Source organism: Saccostrea echinata, unplaced genomic scaffold, assembly GCF_033153115.1.
Source record: "Saccostrea echinata isolate AGI-Se365-2 ecotype Australia unplaced genomic scaffold, CSIRO_AGI_Sech_v1 ptg000004l, whole genome shotgun sequence".
Taxonomy (NCBI): Eukaryota; Metazoa; Mollusca; class Bivalvia; order Ostreida; family Ostreidae; genus Saccostrea; species Saccostrea echinata.
In genome coordinates this window covers 2,661,467-2,683,944 of record NW_026889753.1, presented here as the reverse complement: position 1 = coordinate 2,683,944, position 22,478 = coordinate 2,661,467, and the positions used below count along the sequence as shown (strand labels likewise).

Here is a 22,478-nt window from a genome sequence, read left to right as displayed (position 1 = left end):
TTACACCACCACTCATTGCTGGAAATTGCAAAGAAACCCAAATTCTGAACCACAAACTATGTATTCATAATATTTCTAAGCAATAATAATGATCTAGTACATGTATAACTTTGATGTTAAAAATAGATATGTCAGGGAGTGATACATGTACTTATATAGTCCTGTCCAGTACGTAAATAAATGATTTTAACTAATATATGCTTTCTGATCATCTGTGAGCATGTATAAGAGAGAGGATTAAATGTTAAAGATTTGTGGAGGGATTGTAATTTACACAAACGTTTCCAGTTATTTTTTTTTTTTATGAATAACATGATTAACTAAAATCTCAATTAAAATAAAAAAATTGGATACATCACCATAAATATTTCAATGTATTGTATGTCTGCTTGTTAATATCCATACAGTCATCTTTTTTTTATCAATACAAGACTGCTATGGCAGGAGTATTTTCTGTGAGAAAAATCACGTAGGATATCACTCCTAGACAATTCCGTCTTTCAGTGATGGTGAAAATGTCCCCCCTGATGTGTGAAATTGAAGGGAAGGAGATTTTTACAGATGGATTAGGTGCAGGAACATCGAAAAATGGCGTCATTCTTTAAACTCCACCCCAAAACTGTCAAAAGTATTCTTAGCTGATGAAAATTACATCTCGGTTTAACAAGAGTACATGTAGATCAAAATTAATTTCAGTATCAATTTAGAGGTTGATATAACAGTGATAAAATATTCATTTGAAAATGTTGTTTTGGAAAATTTTCCAGCAATTAAGAAAGGTAATCTAATTAAGTTTTAGCATTTAATTTCTTATGTCTACTTAATGTATTGCAGAATGAACCCCTAAATTTTTTTTAATCACACACTTTAATCAAAGAATGAGTATACTAGCTAATATTATTTATTCATTTATTCTTTGATATTCTTAAACTATAATTCTAATTCTTTTGTGGGTATTCTGGTGTACGTGTTGCATAATGTTTACAGGCACTTCTGTGATTCATGTATAATTTCATATCAACTTTAAATGAAAAATTGTGCAAAAATGCTCATTTCATGAATGAAGCAATTAGACTTGAAAGTCCCGAGGTGACATGGGAGCAGATTTAATGTTGTACCTCATGTAAACATGATTTGTTTGTCAATGACTGTACTCAGGGAGAGGTTATTGTGACAAAATATCCCTTTGAGATTCTCTGAAGCTGAAAAAATGTGTCACACGATCTGTTGTAACTCCTTGTTGTATTGGCTCCTTTTAAGTTCTTGAAAGAAAAAAAATAAAAACATCCCAGTTGTTTTTAGGATGTAGGGGGTGTGAATGTTTGGAAAGGAAAAACAATATAAGAGAAGTGACCAGGTGTGCCAAGCATACCTGTTTATATCTGTGGCCAGAAAGACTGCCATTGATTTATTAGGGGGCTTGTCCTTTTTTCTCCCATTCATAATTCTTGTCAGTTAGAGTATTACACGCCTGATATTACTTGTCGTGTGTGGACCTGGCGTGGCATATGCCCCCACTTGGCTGTTATAGATCGACTATAATATTACAGTGGCATATTATTACACAGTGAGCGGTAAGTACAGGAAGGGGTGGGCCAGCTAGCATTTCCTCTCTAGATTTTTTTCTTGACAGTATCACATTTTTTAAGAGAATATTGACATCATTTATCAAATGCGTTTAGCAGAGAGGACATGGTATATATTTTTGCTTCTGATAATTTTTTTGGTTTATATGTTCACTGAGAGTAAGATGGTTGTTATAATTATGTTTTGATATTTTTTCTAATGTATCTCCTAATATCTGTGATGGAGAATTAGCAACCTGTCAAAATGTAATAGGGCTGACAACATGTTATATGAATTTATGAAGTGGAGGAATTCATATATTTGTACATGTAGAATTGATAAGGGTGAAAATTCCAGCATGTTTGGGATATTTAGAACTTGCCATGGATAAGATTTGACAGTTAAGAAGGGGGAAGAAAAGCTTTGATCAGGCATGTGTTGAAAGAGCTTGTCTTTTTCTTTCAAGTGTTTCTCTTTTTTCTATCAGCACCAATAGTTAAAGATTGTTTTTCCTCTTTCAGGGAGTCCACTTAGAAGAATCAACCTCCCCCATATCAAAACAAATCAGCACTGATTTGAATGACTTTGTGCAAAATTTAACAAATCCCAAACAGGATTCTAGTGAGCATACTCAGGACTTTGCCACTAAGCTCGCCAATCCTGGGAACAAAATGAGACTGAAATCTACAGATTTATCCAGTCAGTTGAAGGAGAAATGTGCAATCAGTGAAACCGGGGATATAAGAGACATTAAACAAAATTGGAGACAGCGAATGATGGAGCGTAGAATGAGTCGCACCAAGGCAGAGGATCGCAGCAGTCCGGCAGACTCGTTTGGATCCACTGACTGTGATAAGTCGTTTGACAGTGTATCCTCAGGAAATAGACCATCATTTCATTGTGACTCGTCAACTGAGGCCTCAGAGTCCGAGTCCCAACCAACACAGATCTCGGCTAACAAGGAACAGAAATACACAAAGAAAGAAAAAGATTCCAAAAAGAGGCGGTTCCGACGCATGATTACCCGACCCCTGAGACGTAGTCAGAGTGCGGGCTGTGAGAAAGACATTCCTACACACTTCTTGGAGAAGAGCACAGATGATGAAGATACAGTAAGTGTTATCTATGATTTTGTATTGTTTCAATTTTACAATAATAAAGTTACCTGGTAAATGCTTCTGAGGAAGTGTTCTTTTTGGGTGACTGGTAATTTGTTATAGTAATGCAATCATAGAAAATTTATATCAAGTTAATTTTTTTAATAACTATAGAGAGCACAAAACCAATTATTATTAAGTAATGTATTAAAACTTAATAATATTAAGTAATAAGATTCAAATTAATCCTTGTGAATAGCCCCCCCTTCAAAAAAAAGTTTTTGAATGGGCATTTTTTTTTTTTAAATGTACCTCGATAAAAGCATTTTTTTTTTGAAATGTTGAGGTGAGAGGTGACAATGTAAATTCTTCAAAGTATTGAAAGTTTCAACTTCCTACAGCCTCATGTTGATAAAAATTTCAACCCTGCCCCTCTCAAATTTTCTGATAAGAAAAGCGAATTACAACTTTAAATTACGTCTTTAAAATTTATGAAAGTGTTAGGTGTTATCTAAAGTTATGGATGTTAATTCTCAAGATTTAATAAATATAAAGTTTTATTTTCCAAAATTACGAGAGCTAGAGAGAGAGAGAGAGAGAGAGAGAGTACAGTGACCTATATGTACTAAATGCTGGTTGAGGAAATGTAAAACATCTATGTTTATTGGTGTTTTATCCAGGTGATTACCCACTCCAGATGTAATACCTATAAACACCTATTATCCAATCTTTCAGAAACCACAGGAATAAATGTGGAAATAGTGACAGAAAACTTGTAACATTTGTTCGTTGGGTTATATTTCAGTAAGAGATAATTCTGACCATGCAGTCACTACATATACTTAAAGCTCTCACTCTCTGTATAATTAGAGGTTATTGCATTTCTAGTGATATTGATGTAAATTAATATTTTACCTCCATGAACCAGTAAAAATCCATATATTCATGCACCTCAAATCCTTCAGAGGGGTAAGGAAGTTTGTTTAATATACCATGAATTGAATTATAATTCTTAGAGATTCAATTTTTTATGGCATTTTAATACCCCTTAATCCACCAATTTATTATCTTGATGAATATTGACTATAAGCAATGTCTTTCATAATGAATTGTCCCCAAAAGAATTACATTCCCATGAGCCTAAGAAGTTTTTGACGTCTTCAAAAATTGGCACCCATGAATTAAAAGGTTCCATAGTAGCTGAATAGTTATCAATGTGAAGTAAAGAAAAATGAAAGGGTCATTTAGGATTGATTTATTGGTTATAGGTTGTTCTGTTTTTGAATCTTTTACTCATGTAGAGACATCACCATATGCTAGTGAAGGGTTTCAAATTTGGACCTATGCTTGGTACTCTGAGCCTTAATGAGCAGTAAGGGTTCTTTATTATGCCATCATGTAACTTTCACTTCTTATGCCAGGGGTTAATTTGCATGGTGAAGGAAGAGTGACTACCTTTGTTTATGTCATAGGTTGGATGCGATGCAGCAAGTAATCGAGAGTCAAACCCGAGGCTCGATCCCGATCGTGAAATGAATGCCTTAATTACCACCATGAAAAAAACTCAAGGAAAAGATTCAATAACACATACACTTCATATTTTCAGCTTAAATTTAATAAATTATCCTTGTGTTTTGTTTTTTTTTTTTTTATGTAAAAAAAGTTCTAGCAGTAATTGTCCAAAAAAAATACTTAAAATTATATTTATTTTTTACTAAGAAGTAAAGAGCTGTAATTGATGAACCATAATGCACACAATTCAATAAGAGTTATTCCCCTTTTACTGTGAACTTTCTAGCTACAGCATGAACATTAATAAGTTATCAGTAATGTATTTTAACAGTGTAGGCCCTGCCAGGTTTAGAATTAGTTTATGTATGTAGTAGTGAATCCATTAAAATGTAATTTCACTGTCAAGGGGGGGGGGGGGGGGGGGGGGCGCTAATGATCTCACCCTTTAGATTTGTAATAAATTTAATATATTCATGTGCAAAAGAATAAATTTATATTCAAGTTTACTTTTGTTTTCTTTAATTTTAGTACATTATATATGCTTAAATTCATATAGAAGTAATTTTTTTTTTATTGTCAAGAACAGTTTGTAATCAAGTGAAAAGGGGAAAGGGGGGGGGGTTAGTTATGAATCTCACCTTTTGGATTTCTTTTAATGAATTATCATGATCTTTTCTGTTTAAATCAATATGATAAATAATCTACTCATTGTTAAAAAGAATAACTTAATATTCTACTTGTTTTTGATTTTAGCATATAATGCTTAAATTTTAACATAGATGTATTACCGGTCATTAAGATCTGTAAACTATAGTACTGTTTCTGAATTGATAATGTTTGGAGGTGTTTTTAGAGTCAGAAACATTTTAGAATCAAATAAAGTAAGTCAAAGATAAATCTCATTTGTCATTTGAATAAGTCTGAACTGCTGAAAGTATTGCCTGTTTGCACGGTTGCAGATTAAAAGCAAAAATTGTTTGTTTTAATCGGCACTCTCGGCAAATGATCCTAGAACAAATTAACTGGAAAACAAGTTGTGTATCCATTAGCCCTTGTGTAATATGATCAATTGCCAATAAAAGGTCTCATTTCATTATGGGCAAATATTGACTGTGAGGAATGGAGAAAATATTTTTCTCTGCCCTTGTCAGAAGCATTGTTGGTTTTGCAGGTTCTATTTGTGACCTGGCTTTGTTCGAGTATCATATTATTATGTTACGGATTCTCTCTGGTGTCTCATTATAGATCAGTCATACTAAATATAAGGATTGCTTTACAATTAGGCCTCTGGTCAGACTTATTATGTTGACCAGTTACAACTTAACGGAAAACGTAAACAAGTTGTTTGCATCAAACTGATCATTTGATCAATTCATACCTCAGGCATAATATTATTATAAATTTCATCAACTGATGAAATAATAATAATTTGTTGATCATGTTGCTCGATCATAATATTATGGAATTTGTTTGTTTTTTTTGTCCTTTAATTTATTTATGCAACATCTATTAATTTGGCAAATATGTAAATTAATTTCCTTTCTTAGCTCTACTGATCACATACGAGGAAAGCTAGCTTAAACATTTTTTCAAAGCACTTCTCTTTTAACAATTTTTGTCTGATTTTGGTATACTTATGGATTTTGATGTCAAGTTTTGGTGTAAAATTTAGTGTAAGTATAGACTTCATCAGGATATTTGGTGTTTCAATTTGTTAATGGATTAATCTTCAAAATAATACTTTTCCTGTAAGTCTCCTCTGATTTAAAATGAATTGGAAATAATAAATATACATGATGTAACTAATTTTTCATATTTATTTTTGATGAGTGGTGTTGCAATGGTCTTTAAAAATAAAAACAAATCTCCAACTTATTTCAAAATTCCACTACTCTTACATTATTTGAATTTATTTTTTAACAAAAAACTAGTACTTTTAGTGTTGATTACATAAGATACATGCTTTTGATATGGCATTTTGATTTCAGTGAATGGCATTGCTATGGTTACTCAAAGAGAGATTTTAAATTCTTTACATTTTGAAATGTAGCTGTTAAAAACTTGAATTGAACAAAAGTGCTAACTACATCAGGATGCCTCATTTCATTTGTTGATTTCTTATTTTGATGAATGGTACCAAGTTAATTTTTGTAAAAATATCAGTATGCACTTACAGTTAAATATATGCAGGGTATGCCACAATGTGATTGGAAATAAAAGTATTGTTTTATAAAACTCCCATTTTCCTATACATGTGAGTCCCTGCTCCATTTTATTGAAAGAAAATCTTCAAAATGTAGAGAGTGGACCCATATGCTACACATTAAAAGTAGACTGCTATGATGAACCATTTGTATTTTTAAAGTTCATGCAGTTATTCAAAGCTCATATCACAGCTAAGATTCATATTTCACCATTCGTTAAGAGATTTATAACATCTGTTTCATTGACAGGTACTTATTTAAGTTATATTTTGTTTTGCGTTGTTCAATTCCAGCAAGACTTGTTAATGAATTTTTCTGTCTTTTTCTTCATGAAATTAATCTAAACTGAAAAATTGTTGAACTCGGCCTATACCAGTGCCTCCACCTGAACACATACATGCGCATGGGTTTAAAATAGAAAAATTGAGTATTAATTTCCACTCAATTTACTTAAATACAATCACAAGAAATGTATAGGTAGGCTAAGCCACCTTTTTTAATCAGATGTAGATTTACATGTCATTGTCCGATATTAAACTGCATATTTTCAATAAACAGCACAATTAATAATGAAGAAAAAAAGAAGGTTCATATGACATCATTCTTTTTTTTTGACAGTTTCAAATAAGGGCTACTTAGTAAAAAAAAAAATATATATATATATAGAATGTTTATTGTGAATATCAGAGAAATCATATCTATTATATATATCATAGAAATGCATGAATGCAGAAACAAGAGATTTGCCCTTTTCATCATTTGGTAATGATCGATTGACTTAATTTTTGGAAATATTAATTAATGTTAATATTTATTAGTATCATTTATGAATCTATATTCTTAATTGTAAATATTAGATTTCTACAAAATATGTATTTCTTTCATGCAATAAGTTAACTGTATAATACATTTTTCCATGCAGGATTAATTCATGCTATATGTTTGCAGTCACAATTTTTCCATGGAAATTTCAAGTGCATTTTAGAAATTAAATGGCCAAGAAAATATAGCGTAATTTTGTATCCTCAGATTAATCTGAAAAAAGGTGTTTCTGCGAAATTTTGACCTCGTGTAAAATAAAAAAAATAAATAAATAAAAAAGTACATTTACAATAATTCAGTGAAAGATTTTGCAAAACTCTGTGATATCACATGAGGGGGAAACACCTTAATTATAAAATAATTTTACTGAAAACTTAATTTCATAAGTTGAATATGATTTTAATACAGTTGAAGCTATAGGCACAACCTATCCCTTATTTCCCAAGCATAATATAGCCTTGCGAAATCTTTCTGTCTTTATTAGTACTATAGCAGTAATTTGAATGTTACAGTTAATTAGAGTGCACACATCTTAATATTCTTCCACCACTTTAAAAAGAAATGAGAGTTTTTACACTTCCTTATTGCAGTTGGAAAGTCGTGCATCTGAGCTGGCAGTCTTCAGTCAACGACTGATTGGGAACGGTGGTGAGGGCAAGGAGTGTTCGGCTAGAAAACCTGTTTACAAGACCTGCTCAGCAGATGCAGCCTTAATGGGAACTGAAGAAAACAACTCACAATCTCGCCACAAAAAGTCCAGCAATTTGTAAGTCATTGTAGTGATTTTAAGAATAAATTTTAAGTTCTTGTGCAAACAAAAACAGCTAGGTACAGTTTGGATTACATGAAGAAAATACACAAATGGTTGTCTAGCCATGCTTCTGTATGATTTCTTATGAATACATGTAATGTACATTGGTGAGAGTGTGCTTCAGTCAGTATAGTTAGCTCACCTCACCTGCTAATTAACTGAAGGTTCAAGTGAGCTTTTTTGATGACCTTGTGTCTGTCTGTCCATTCATCAGATAGGGATAATTTGCACTAAATAAACAATAAAAGATTTATCATGTTATATTCCCCATGTACCAAGGTACCAAGGTTGTATGAATTTTATTTAGTACAATGTTTATTTTTCGTTGGAATAAAGAGGGCAAAAAAAAATTTTAAAAACTGATGATGAACAGCAGGGTCAAGGTGACTCCAGTGAGCTTTGTGACTAATAGGCTTTTTTTACGAATAGTAATTATATTTTAAGTTGAACTTTTCTCTCATTTTCATCAAAAACCTAAAGATAAAAATGAATGTAGAGGGAGATCTAGAAGTCAAGGACACTCTTGGGATTTTCAGAGTTATTAAAATTAAATAGTATACATGTAGTTACCTTCGACCCCCCCTCCCCTCCCCCTCCCCCCACACACTCACACTCCCAGGAAACAGGGACTCTTCATAAGTTTTGGATAAGTTGGGTTTTTTTTTCTTTTGGTTTGTCAGAATATTTTTGAGTCAGTTTTTTTTTCTTTTTGAGTGGGCCGGCATTACTGGGTTTGCCCTTGCTTCTTCCTACATGTATTGAACCTTTGTTTACTTTTGGTTTATGATAATATCAGGTGTGTTTTTTTTACGTTGTTCTCTTATGATCATGCTAAGTTAGGGGACATTGCACCTTTACTTTTTCTGTCATTGCACACTAGCTGAATTCTATGTCATGCTCTTCTTTGTAATATTTTTTAAGTCTCCAGAAATTTTGAAATCTTGAGACTGGATATATTTGGTGATTTTGTTATAATTGCTAATACATGTCACTAGAACCAAGAATTACTCTTGCAACAACATTTAATTGACAGTCTGTTTCCATCAGGTACTGTAGATTCCTTATTTTACGCAAGTACTTTATATCACGAAATGGCCCAAGGGCATCAAATTGCGGGAAAAATAATTTGCGAATGTGTGATTTATCTAGAAATTTTACATTCATTAAAGCACCATAAAAATAAAAGCATGTAATTTTATTTCACGAGTGGTGCTTCTCACGTGATTACGCGATAATTTATTCCTTGCGTATATTTAGGAATGTACAGTATAGAGCTTTGGATAGAGGCCAGTCCAGCCCATTTTAAGTTTTTTCCCTTGGATATAGTGAATGAAATGCATATTTTCAATCCTTTTAAATTATAGGTCATCTAGAAGACTATCAAAATAATCATGTGACAGACTACCTTTTAAAGGTCATCTGTCACATGATTATCTTGTTAGATTAAAGATAGTTCAATAAGAATGTGAATGATAAATTATATCTTCAATTATTAGAATTATTTGATTGATTTGCATTTTCTGAAACATCTGTAAGAAAAGGTGTTTGTCCCCTATCTAAGCTTTCAGCCATTTCTCCCCATTTATGGAAAACAAATTCAACATAACTGTCATCATCACATGGTATTCGGTCAGGATTCTGCTGTTACTAGGTCAAAGAGGGTGACAGGAAGTGCTGCATTTGTCACATTAAGGCAGAAAGGCTCTTGCAATGGTGCAAGAAAATTGATTTCTGTCACATTAGCAACCATTTAGGGATACCAGGAAGACAATTCGCAAATTTGTGAACTTATTTTTCTGTCCTTTGTTGAATGTGTTGGCTAAAATTTTGAGGTTTAATTGACAAGATTATGAAATCGTAACTAGGTCTTTATTTAAACTGTTCAATATTTTTGGCATATGTAATCAGTGGATACTGGAATATTTTAGAATTCTTTGGCAGAAACCATATGCTTTACATGGGCTTAATTCTTTCCCTACTACCAGTATTTTTTTAAGGTAGTATGGGATACCTCTATGTTATGACGTATTTCCGTTTGAAGTATTGTTTTGATTTGCATGAGTGCTTATTATCGGGTCAAAATTTGTAGATACACCGTTGAAAAGAACACTCTGAAGCCTATTTCAATGCAAGTTCTCACAAGTCGGCATTTTAAGTAAAAACAGACAAAAAAATCGCAAGTATATAAATTTACTTATAATTGTACAACGGACATTTAAAAAAGCAAACCCCTGTAAAAGGTAGTTTCAACATTGCTGCTTTTGAACACTTTTAAGCAAAAGCTGTATTTCAATTGTTTGAGTAACTGTACAGCACCTTGTGTGCGGTGAGGCATGGATAAGTGCGATTACTTCAAATTGTGCTGAATTATCACCAATCAATTATCACGTTAACCAGAGCTGGACTTTTTTGTTATTTAATTCAAGAAGTAACTGTTTGGTCACAAATCAGCTAGCTGTTGTATATACATATGTAGTCCCAAAACGTTCAGATGAATGCAATTGCTCTGAACAAGACACGTCCTGGAAAGCGATTGTCCATGCATTGTTTTCAGAACCGTTCAAAGTTGAAAACTACAAAGTGCGATTTTTTTATGGTTGGGAAAAAAATGCTCATCATTTCTAAAATAGCACCCAGGTTTTTTCAACCCTTGGAAAATTAAGAAGGATAACTCTTCCGCTCGGATCTTTTAATTCAAAAATTTTTAAATGCATTTTATATTTTCCATTTATATATATATTTTCAATTTGTTTATTTCACTTTGCTAACATATTAAGATACATTCTTATTGTAGACTTTCATGAAATGTTATCCGTCTGTTTTCAAGAAATAAAGTTTTCCCAGTTTTTTACGCTTATTTTTTGTTGAAAATTAAAAAAATACTAAGACATATTTCTTGTCATTTTTGTTTTTATAAACACTTTATATTAGCAAACGCCTGCCTATAATATTAAGCTTATGAAAAAAGAATTATGCAAGAAAAAAAAATCGTTTTTGTATTTCTCATTAAAATAATAAAAAATTATTAAAATTACACTTTAATATACTGAAAGGTGGGCGTATTTCAAATCCTTCTAATATGGGTACATAAATATGTAGGAGAAGTTTCGTTTGGTATCCTATACCACCTTAATGTTACCAAGGATAATTGTGGATAATACATGTAATTTGGGAAAAAACAGTTATTTTTGAGTCCAGAACTTGCAAGATTTTGAGTGAATTTTGTGCTCTTATAGGTACAGGAATGGTCATTGCATGAATTGTCTGTTTACTTACAATTAAAGGTGAGCTTACCCATGGGCAAAGATGTAAAACAGATCACCAACAATTACAGGTGTTACATACTCAGATGAGTTTTACAATTCAAGGACAATAAAGAATTGCATTGAAAATTCATCTGAATGAATTGTCTCTTGTTCTTCCAGTGTTCTTAGATGTTAATTGCCAAAACTGTCTGGACTTATTTTACATTAATCATTGCAATAGGTTAAATGTAAGTGATGTCTTTACTTCTCGCAGTTGATATTAAAATAGATCTTTAGCAATATAGATTTTCTTTAAATTTTTGGATTTCCTTTTCTTCAGAATTATACCTAGCAAATTTTCAAGATTGTTTATATGCATTTCTAAAAGGACCACTTTTTGAACTATGAGTCAAATATTGGATACACAGAGTCTTTAAGAAAAGAGAGTGCTAATTGTAGAGAAGCGAACATGTAAATTATACTCTACACTCCTTCTGCAATTGATTAGTCAGTGGTTCTTACCAAAAGGTTTCCATTGGTTGAACCAGGAGGGATTGTCATTTGTCTCCATCTTAAATGATATATATATAGTCACATATGTATGCTTTTGTCATTAATATTGAAGAATGCATGGAATAATGTCTCTTATTAAAATGCGTATTCACAAGAGGTAAATATTTTAATTTATGTATTACTTTAAAAAAAATTTTTTTTTTACAGATTTTTGTTTGAAAATTTTTTATAATTGTAGATTAATGCAATTCAATTTTTAATTTCAGAGCCAAGAATATGAAAAAGAAATTTCAGTTCCTTAGAAGAAGGAATACAGACACTGCAATTGGAGGGGAATGTCACACCCCGTCCTTCATGCGCCCCTCATCTGACCAGGCTCAGAGGTGGAGTCGGTCCTTCGACAGTTTACTGAATGATAAAGGTACAACTTCTCTCATTACTAAAAAAACTTAACTTTAAAAGAATGATTTAAGAAATCAAGAACTATAATATCAACAGAAATTGTAAAGATGTGACCTTTGCTTTTTACAGGTGGTTTAGAGTTGTTCCGAGGATTTTTAAGGTCGGAATTCAGTGAGGAAAACCTAGAATTCTGGATTGCTTGTCAAGAGTACAAACAGTGTGAAGATGCCAAAATGCTTCCAACCCAGAGCCAGAAAATCTATGGTGACTTTGTGGCTGTTCAGGCACCAAAGGAGGTAGATAGTTATTCTTCTTTCCATCTATTCTGAGAATTTTAGAGCTCTAAATGCAAGAATTTAAGTTGCTTAATGATTTCACAAAGTTCCATGTATTAATTGCTTGATTTAAAGCATACCAGTTCAGTTTCTAAGAAAATATAAGAATTTTTCTAAGAGAGGGGTTGGGGTTCTAATGTTTTGAGAATTTCATATTTTAATGTTAATCATATTTGAAGAATGCAGTAATTAATGAATTGAATTATTTTTTTTTTTCCAGATTAATTTGGATTCCAAAACACGAATGATAACTGTAACAAACTTAGAACATCCCACACGGCATACATTTGAGGATGCACAGAAAAAAATTCAGGCTTTAATGGAGAAAGACTCTTACCCACGATTCCTTGAATCAGACTTATATTTACAGTTACTGAACAATACAACATCAAGTTCCAAAGCATGATGGGAAATTTTTCATCTTCAAAAATGAACTGTTGCTTTTTTGTAAATATAAACTCCTGTGATCTCAAATTCTAGTCAAAAGCTTTCAGGCATGTATATAGGTGAAGTTTTTTTGATATCTATATGCTCATGATTTCTGTTCTGTGAAATGCAAACACAGAACTTATTTGTTACGATTGTTACATTTTTGTCTCATATTTTATCATATGTACATAAAATACATCATGTCCAAATTTCATGGAAATTTTGGATGAAAGTTAATATTTGTCATTTCTCATTTCATTTCAAACTTGAATGGATTATTTTACAAGCAGTGATTTGCTGCAGAAATGTCTTAAAGCAGACATAAATATTTATTGATGGATAATACATTAAAAAGGGAATTTGTACCATTTAAAAAAGGAATTAGTAAAAGTTCATCTCAGCAAAAAAGGAAATCAACATATATTTTTTTTAAAAACGATCTTCTATAAAGTATTTAGACAGTATGTAAAGCTTAATGTTTATCGAGAAGAATTTATGTTTTCTCAGTTGTTGCATATCATACAATATAATATTGTTTCCATTATATTTCAAGATGAAACACGACTTGAGTTTCATGCACACATACCATACATTTATTAACTAAAGTGATTAAAAAGGTTAATTCTACCCATACATTTAGGAGCCAAAGGAGTTAAAATATTAGCTCCACTTAATACCGATATTTAACTTTCTTTTGGTTCCTAATGATATAGATTTTATTTTCAAAAATTTTTAAGGCTCAACCATGGAAACATCAAGGGATGAGATACTTTAATAGATACATACATGTACATCTGTACACAGGGTTTTTTGATTTCTTGACATTTTATGGTCTTACAAATGCACTTTAAAAATTCAATAAAAATTTGAAGGAGTTAAACTGACTTGAAAGAAATAATTTGCTTTAGAATCATACTTGCAGTAAGCACCTAAAAATAGCAATAATCAAAAATATATACAGCAATTTCAAAAAAAAAAAAATTTGAAAAAGTGTCAAAGATTGGGGAAACATTTTTTAAAATTAAAATTTTCTGATATCATTAATTGATAAACATTTGCTTTTTCTTCAATTCATCATGATTTTCTTATGAGGGGTTTTGCTTGAGGAAAGCACAAAGATGATTGATTGTGAAATCAAAATATATTAACATTTATCACGTTTTAAGACTGGAACTGTTAATTAGAGCTCTTCCCATACAAAATACATGATTTATTAATTATTTATAAAATTATATCAAGTTAGCAGCTGGTCTTATTTCATGACTAAACAGGATATGTGTAGGTGAAGGAAGGTTACACAGAAATCGGCTTTTTTAAACATGATATCTTTTTTTTGCGCTCATTGTTTGCAACTGAATACAGTAAAACTTTGGTATGTGAAACACTGATAACTTGAATACCCTGGATATATTGGCTTATTTACCAAAACAAGAACTAAGTCTTGTCCTATTCTGTTTTTGTGTGTGTCTAACCTTTGACAATCATTGTATTTTGCAAATATGATTATGGGGTCTATTGACTTCATTTTAAAAGAAAGTTTTATTAGATCACTTTTGATGGAATGGATGAAGGATTTTTTCATATGAATTTCAACATGTAGAGTGACAATCATGTTATTATGTGAGCTTGCTGTATTATATCTTGTTTCAAATAACTCTTCCTTCCATTGAGCCTGTTCTTGTTGTCAAGTTGTTCCAGCATTCATATCCAGATTTTCCACCCTTTTGAAACTTTGTTTTTCTACTAGTTTTTACTACAATAAAAATATAGAAAAATATAATAAAGTTAATTTTTTTCTTCTTTTGCATAAGAAAATGTATGAAGTCACATGAAATGCACCTCCACCTAACTATTGAAAGAAATGGACATGGAAACCCCCTAGGATTAAAAAAAAAACACCAAACTTCAGTAATCAAAGTAATGAAAGTATTGAAAGTGTTTAGTACCTGAGAGAGAAAGATTTATTTTAGGATTAAATAATTATCCATTTCTTATAATTCAGGAAGGCCACTGACAGATATGTTGATGTTACAGGATTTCAGCAACCTCTTTTAACGTCAGCTTTTGGCAACTTCTATGGCTGTGACGACCTTGTTTGCAAACACAGTCTATTTTTAGTTGTATTTTTGACTGACATATTTCATACCAATTGCTAAGCCATTGTTTTTATAGCCCGCGTGGCGCAGTGGTAGAGCGTCTGCTCGAGAGTCACGGAGTAAGGAGATAATCCTTACGTTGCGGGTTCGAATCCCACTGGGACGTGGAGACTGGTCCTTCGGATGAGACCGTATAAACCGAGGTCCCGTGTCGCAGTAGATGCTGGCACGAAAAATATCCCTCACTGCTCAATGGCCCTGAGTACCGAGTAAAGGTCAAAATTTGCAGCTCTCCACCGGCAAGTGGTGGTGTCTCCATATAAGTGAAAAATTCTCGAGAGGGACGTTAAACAACAAACAAAACATTGTTTTTATACTAAGTTTGACTACGGATTTTTCAGTATACCGTATCAATTCATGGGACTAACACATTTATACTTCTTCTCCAAATGAAAGCATTCAAGCATAAATTATGCACGGAAATTTATAATGAAAATGGGAGGTAATTTCACAGGTACTTGTGGACAGGAACACCCCCCCCCCCTCCAATATGCCCCACAGGTCAAAAAATATTTTTATGTATTTTTTTCATGAATTATTCTTCTAGTACACATTTACAATATATATATATATATATATATGAAAAAACTCTAAGACTTTCATTCGGCGAAGAAGTATTTTAGAAAAAAAATGTTTTTAAAGTTACAGGCCAAGTAAGACGGCTTTCTCGGATCCAGTAAGTATATCCTGCCTTAAACATTGTGCTTCCAACACCTTTATTTTCTGTACATGAATCAACAGATCTAAGTCTATAAAATACTTCTATTCCAAGTACCCACGTATCCAATGTTCAAAAACTTTCATGGGTAATGCCACAAGAAATACAAACGTAGTCATGTTTCAGAGCTGCATGTGACCCATATTTTCCGGATGAATGATCAATTACAGCTTTTAGAGCATATAAAATCTCAAATGAATCTGTTGATTTGCTTTAGATATTGCAATCAAGTGGAAATTGTATTATTTTTTTTTTAAATTATAGATCCTATGTACAGTGGCCAAATTTGCACAGATGCTTCGGATGCTGCATTAGACCTATATTTAAGAGTAATTAGACAGAGGTACTTTCCGGAGTCATTAAATGACAATGATCTATAAGTATGCCTAATACGAGGGTTGTCCGGTAAAATCGTGGACAAGTTGTCTAGAATGAAAAATAATCATCACTGCGTTCTAAAATTTTTACCACTCTTAAGTATATTTTTCATGAATATACATGCATAGCAAATTTCAAATAGATATACACATAAAGAAACAAATTATGAGATTTTATGTTATGTGTGGTATCGCCTTACGGCGGACGGATGATAACGTCAAAGTGTCTAAAGCAGCGTCATGTTTCCTTATTGCTAAAAAAAGTTCATTGATGCACATACTTAAGTTTCCTTTATTCCTCCATAAACAGTCGAGGAACCAATCTTGCTCACACATGGGTCCGTCTTAAGATTTATTAGTAAGTAATGGACAGTACTCTCACTATCATTCAATTGAATAGGCTATCTTATTTCGACGGTTTAAAGTGACAGCATCTTTCGCTATTGCCAGTAGCTGTTTGTCCGTATGTTTTATTCTACCCGGGGACTCGATCAAAAAGATTTTGCTTAGAAAACTCCCATTCACTTTGATACTAAAGATCTATTGATATTTATATTTTTTTCTTCTGTAGTCATTTAAAGTCTCTTAGGGCGTCATTACTACATTTAAATCAAACTGAATTGCTGTCCGGTGCGCGGTAACGTCATCAAACGTCGCCATTTTCACGTGTTGTGTTTACCACTTTAATTCCCATTTCAAATGCTCGGGAAACTGTCAAAAATTAAGCACATGCCTTGAAATTTTCGAAAAGACGACATAATATGTAGCGGATTAAAAATAGGATAATACTTTTATTTCGAAATAATACTCATGCATTCTCCAATGAAACCATGGTTTTTGATCGTGCACCGTAGGACCGAACCCTGTGCACATTCAAGCATAATAAAATCTTTATTTTTGTCTATATTCTACCAAAACAATTAAGATGCTCTTAAATATAATAGATAAACATTCGCTGGAAATTTCAGCTTTGTGCGCCAATTATTTTTCGATAAAAGCGCTTTGTCCACGATTTTACCGGACAACCATCGTATGCGGTCATGACACATCCATTAAAAGTACTAGTATATTCTAGTATTTTCCCTCCTAGCCCTATCTTTTTATGCATCAGCCAGTACCCTTTTGTGCAGCGCATAGGTCTTGAACAGACTCTAACCAAGGTAAAATCAGACCTGTTTTTGGTTTTTTAGGTACCTCTTGCGCAATTTCACGAAAGAGTCTTTGGGTGAATAACATTGTGGTGTTTTACTATTTAAGTTTTAACTCAAGGGATAATGGCAAAAAGCAGTTTTTCTACTAATATTTTGTACGATCTAGCTAGTTCTTTCTCTTGTATAATTTTGCTGTCTCTAAGAGATGAGACACAGGGCATAATATCTTAACTCCTCACTAAAATATTAACTGCTATTAAGAAGAAACTTCAGATGTACAATGCTACAGCATATTCTAGAAGTGGTGTAAATCAGATGTGGATTCTCAAAAACTCTAAATAACTTTTAGAAAATTTAAAATTACCAAAATTTCTCATGTCAGCACGACTTTTCCACTTTATACAACCAATCCTCACGATAAATTAAAAACTAGACTTTTTGTATTAAAGACTAGTGCTTCTTCTTTAAGAATGGAACTTGAAAATTTTCATATCTTGTGACTGATCGTCAATAGAATTACTTTGTAAAAAATTACTTGATTCTACACACAGATACTCCGGTATTCCAGCAAATTGTTGGAATTCCGCTATGCACTAATTGTGCTCCTTTATTTATATTCCTGTGAAGAAGAGTTTATTCAAAAACTTCAACCCGAAGAAGAAAACACTTGCTGTGGACTTCAACTCGAATTTCAGATATATCGACGACGTTTTATCAGTTGGTTAACAATGTTTACTTCCACTCATATGTCGATTCAATATATCCCAGTGAATTCGAAATAAAAGACGCCACAGAATCTGTCACATCTGTTTCATATTGGAAGATCGTTTTACTGACTATAGATAAGGGCCAACTTACAACTAAATTATATGACAAACGAGTTGATTTCAGCTTTTCCACAGTCAACTTTCCTTATGTAGTAATATTCCAATATCACCTGTACATAGTGTTTACGTCTCTCAACTTATTCGATATTCAAGAGCATGCTCTTAGTATTATCAATTTTTTAAACCGAAGCAGGCTACTGACGTAAAAGTTGATGTTACAGGGATTTCAACAACCTCGTTTAAAGCCAGCATTTTGTAAATTCTATGGTTGTTATAATGACCTTGTTAGCAAATGTAGCCTATCATTGAGTTGTATTTTGGCTGACGTGTTTATCAATGACGTGAATATTATATAAATAGTGCACGTTTTTGAGGGTAACAGTTGAAATTGACACCCCAAGGAAAACCATTGTCAACCGACGCGTCAGCGGAGGTTGACAATGGTTTTCCGAGGGGTGTCAATTTCAACTGTTACCCTCAAAAACGTGCACTATTTATTTTATTATACTGAATGTCTTATTGATTTCGGATATCATACAAAAAATTCGGAGATCGTCGTTAAGTTCACGCTTAGAAAGCTTTCACACTCCCCACTTCTATTTTTTCAATAAGAAAGCTTCGGAAAAGATTTACCAACCTCTTTTTTGTTTGTTTGCTACTCAAAAAGTCCTTTATCATCTAAAGTTTGCACTCGCAAGGATGTTTCGTCTGTCGTTTGTTGTTTTCAAGTAAGCTACATCGGACGCAAGCTTTTATTGACGTCGTTTATTCGACTTCTTTCAAACGCACAACCGACGTTTTGAGAATTCTACGGTGAACCGTACGCGCATCATTTGAACGCATGTGATATTTTCGTAATGTTACCCGTTGTCAAGTGTGTTGCTAATGCTGAGGGTAACATTACGGATTGTTAAATGCCTCTAAACCAATCAGATTTTAGTATTTAACATGAAAGTATAATAACATTACTTATTCAATTGTAATGATCCATTTATTCAGAAATCAAGATTATCACTAATATCAAAGTATTACTATTTATATCCAAATGTGTATAAGTTTGATCAACTTTTTAATACAAAAAATACAGTTAAATTGATAAAACTGTGTAAATTTATAAAAATTATCTGTGAGAGAATCGGCTCTCCTGGTTAGGTCATTGTTAGTTTTTTTTCTGTTTCACGCATGCACATATGTTTAACTATATTTGTAATCCGTCTCTACACTGTACTTAATGTCAGTTTATGAGAATAAATTCATTGTCATTGTCATCAATTGTTAGGCCTTTCTTTTATACTTAATTTGACAACGGAATATTCAGTCTAGCTGATCAATATATAGGGTTCCCGGCGGGTGTGATGCTTACTGTGATGTGTTATGCGACAGGAGATGCTTACTCCTCCTAGACACCTGATTCACCTCTGCTATTTCCGTCGGTCCGTGTTTAATGCCCTGTTTACAGATTTGTATTGTTTGTATATTTTTTTAGATCGATCACTGTTCCTTAACTTCATTCTTTTCCTGTACATGTTTTCTTTCCGTCCATGCGATTATCTTTTTTCTCATAATTTTCCCTCTTTTTAGTACATTTTAAATTCCTTTTCCAGGGCTATGTTATTGGACAACTGTTTTAGCTCACCTGGGCTGAAAGCTCAAGTGAGCTTTTCTGATCACCCGTTGTCCGTCCGTCTGTAAACTTCTCACATTTTCAACTTCTTCTCAAGAACCACTGGGCCAATTTTAACCAAACTTGGTAAAAAGTATCATTGGGTGAAGGGGAGTTTAAATTTTTAAAATAAAGGGCCAGGTCTCCTTACAAGGGGAGATAATCAAGAAAAGACAAAAATAGGGTGGGGTCATAAAAAAAATCTTCTCAAGAACCACTGGGCCAGAAAAGCTGAATCTTATGTGGAAGCATCCAGGGGTAGTGTAGATTCTAAATTGTTCAAATCAGGACCCCCGGGCGTAGGACGGGGCCACAATAGGGAATCCAAGTTTTACATTGAAATATGTAAGAAAAATCTTTAAAAATCTTCTTCTCAAGAACCACTGGGCAAAAAAACTTAAACTTATGTGGAAGCATCCTGGGGGGCCACAATAGGTATTACAATGGGAAAATCTGGCAAAGAACAGCATGGCCAAAGTTACTCAGGTGAGCGATGTGGCCCATGGGCCTCTTGTTTTGAATTAGAACAGTTCTCACCTCTTAAGATTTTACCAGGGTCGATGATCTTGTTCATCCACCTGAATTAAGTCGGATTATATAAATGATCTAGACGATATATATCCTGTTTTTACATACAGCCTACACTGAATCAGTAATCTTTAGATATCTTGACCTCTGTAAGCGAAAAGTGTAGGTGGAATTTTTGATTTTGTTTTTTTTTAATTGTTTGCCATGTTCGCGTTAATTTTGTTTACTGGAATTATAAGTATATAAGGTTTATCGACCCTCTGAAAAAAGAGAGGAGATAACTCCCACTTGGATATAAATGACTATCAATCCTTTATAATACTGTAAAAAAAAAAATGAAAGTTATTTCTGTCAAATTTTGCCCTACAAAGTATGCTGAAATTTTGCCCATTTCGATTATAAATTGAATTTCTTCTGGAAAATCATTAGCGTTCAAGCAAAATGGTATACGGGCGTTCAGAGGGCATATGAACTTTAATTAGTGGCTCAATAAACACCAATCAAATATCACAATATTCTTCACTAAAATGCAACGATACAATTTCCATCTTGTATAGTTTCTTTAATTACCAATATATAACTTCAATTCAATGTAAATTAGAAATAAAAGGGTGAAGAAATATGGCGTGCAAATTCTATAAGATAATTTTTATTAGATTAGAAGCAGTTGGCCATTTAAAAAAACCCTTCCATAATCTAATTCAGGGTGTAAAATTACATCACCTGTGACTTGCATAGGTCATCTAAAATCTTAATTTTGTTGAAAAAATATTCTGATTCTGCACACATATCCTCTGAAGTTGGTATTAAACATTTGCTTGATTTCCTCATTTACTATAACTATGTAGTCTCAGGTCTTCCAATAATCTGTCGTAATCCTTATGTTTTCTAATAGTGCTTCACATTAACGAACCTTTATTATTTTCTTCTGAAGCAGAATTCATTAAAAAAACAAATACCTTGTTGTGGACTTCAATTCGACATTTGGTGTTCACGAACCACAGTGGTTAGAGAGTTTGTTCTAGAATCGCGGCGTAAGGAGTTGATCCTTACGTTGCGGGTTCGAACCCCACTGTGGGACGTGGAGACCGGTCCTTTGGATGAGACCTTATAAATCGAAGTCCCGTGGCAGTAGGTGCTGGCACAAAAAAGTACCTCACTTCTCAAAGGCTGAAAGTGCCGAGTACAGGTCAAATTTGCAGCCCTTCACCGGCAAGTGGTGGCGTCTCAATATAAGTGAAAAATTCTCGAAGGGACGTTAAACAACAAACCAAACAAACAATGCAAGTAAATGAATTCGACATGTTTATTTATTAATTAACATTATTCATTTTTACTCATGAGTCGATGTTTCCCATTAAACTCGAAATAAAAGACAGAGAGACACCACCAAGTCTGTCACATCGATATGATAAGATATGGTAAAACTCAGAAGAAATTAATCTTATAATTGATTTATCTAATATAGATAGAACTTTTTTTTCAAGGATGGCAATATGTTACAGATTAATTGGTAACTCAGCTGGACCACTTGTAATCGGTTGGAAAATGTGTTATCGGGTAGTCGATTGATTGTACAACATATGTTGTTTTAACAAGAATTTTTAACTTATATAGAGACGTCCCCAAATACCGTTGAAGGATTTCAAATTTAAACATTTACTCGGCACTCAGGCACTTTGAGCAGTGAGGAATGAAAAATGAAGATAACGAACAGTATTAAATCTCGAAAGTCTAATGAAATGATACGAATTAGGAGCAGAGCAAACACAGACCTCAAAATTTAGAGGTGGGATCAGGTGCCATGGAGGAGTGAGCATCCCCTGCCGACCGGTCACACCCGTCGTGTGCTCTTTGTCATGATCGGGAAACAAAAACTGGAAATATCCGTAGAAAGTTCAGTGTATAAATAATGGCCTAACAACCAGTATTAAAAAAGTCAGTCAGCATTTGACTTAATGACAGGTTGTTTGTGCTGACAAGGTCATTGTATCGGCCGAAAAACTTGCGAAAAGATGACTTCAAACGGGACTGTTGATATCCTTGTTTCGTCAACTTGTTTGTCAATAGCTTGCCTCGTTTTAGAAATTGTTCATACGTAGAGCATGCTCTTGCGTATCGA

The 22,478-nt window shown here is 33.0% G+C and overlaps 1 protein-coding gene across 3 annotated transcripts in view; it reads left to right on the top strand.

Moving 5' to 3' along the window:
- LOC133179002 (regulator of G-protein signaling rgs-7-like) overlaps nt 1-13,173 on the top strand; it is a 28,023-nt gene extending 14,850 nt beyond the window's left edge. For all 3 annotated transcript variants that reach the window (XM_061313677.1, XM_061313676.1, XM_061313675.1), the window contains exons 2-6: nt 2,088-2,678; nt 7,792-7,967; nt 12,037-12,191; nt 12,302-12,468; nt 12,728-13,173. In XM_061313677.1, coding sequence (XP_061169661.1) covers nt 2,088-2,678; nt 7,792-7,967; nt 12,037-12,191; nt 12,302-12,468; nt 12,728-12,913 — 1,275 coding nt within the window. In that variant the 3' untranslated portion in view covers nt 12,914-13,173. The remainder of the gene's footprint in view (nt 1-2,087; nt 2,679-7,791; nt 7,968-12,036; nt 12,192-12,301; nt 12,469-12,727) is intronic.
- The last annotated feature ends 9,305 nt before the right edge of the window (nt 13,174-22,478 follow it).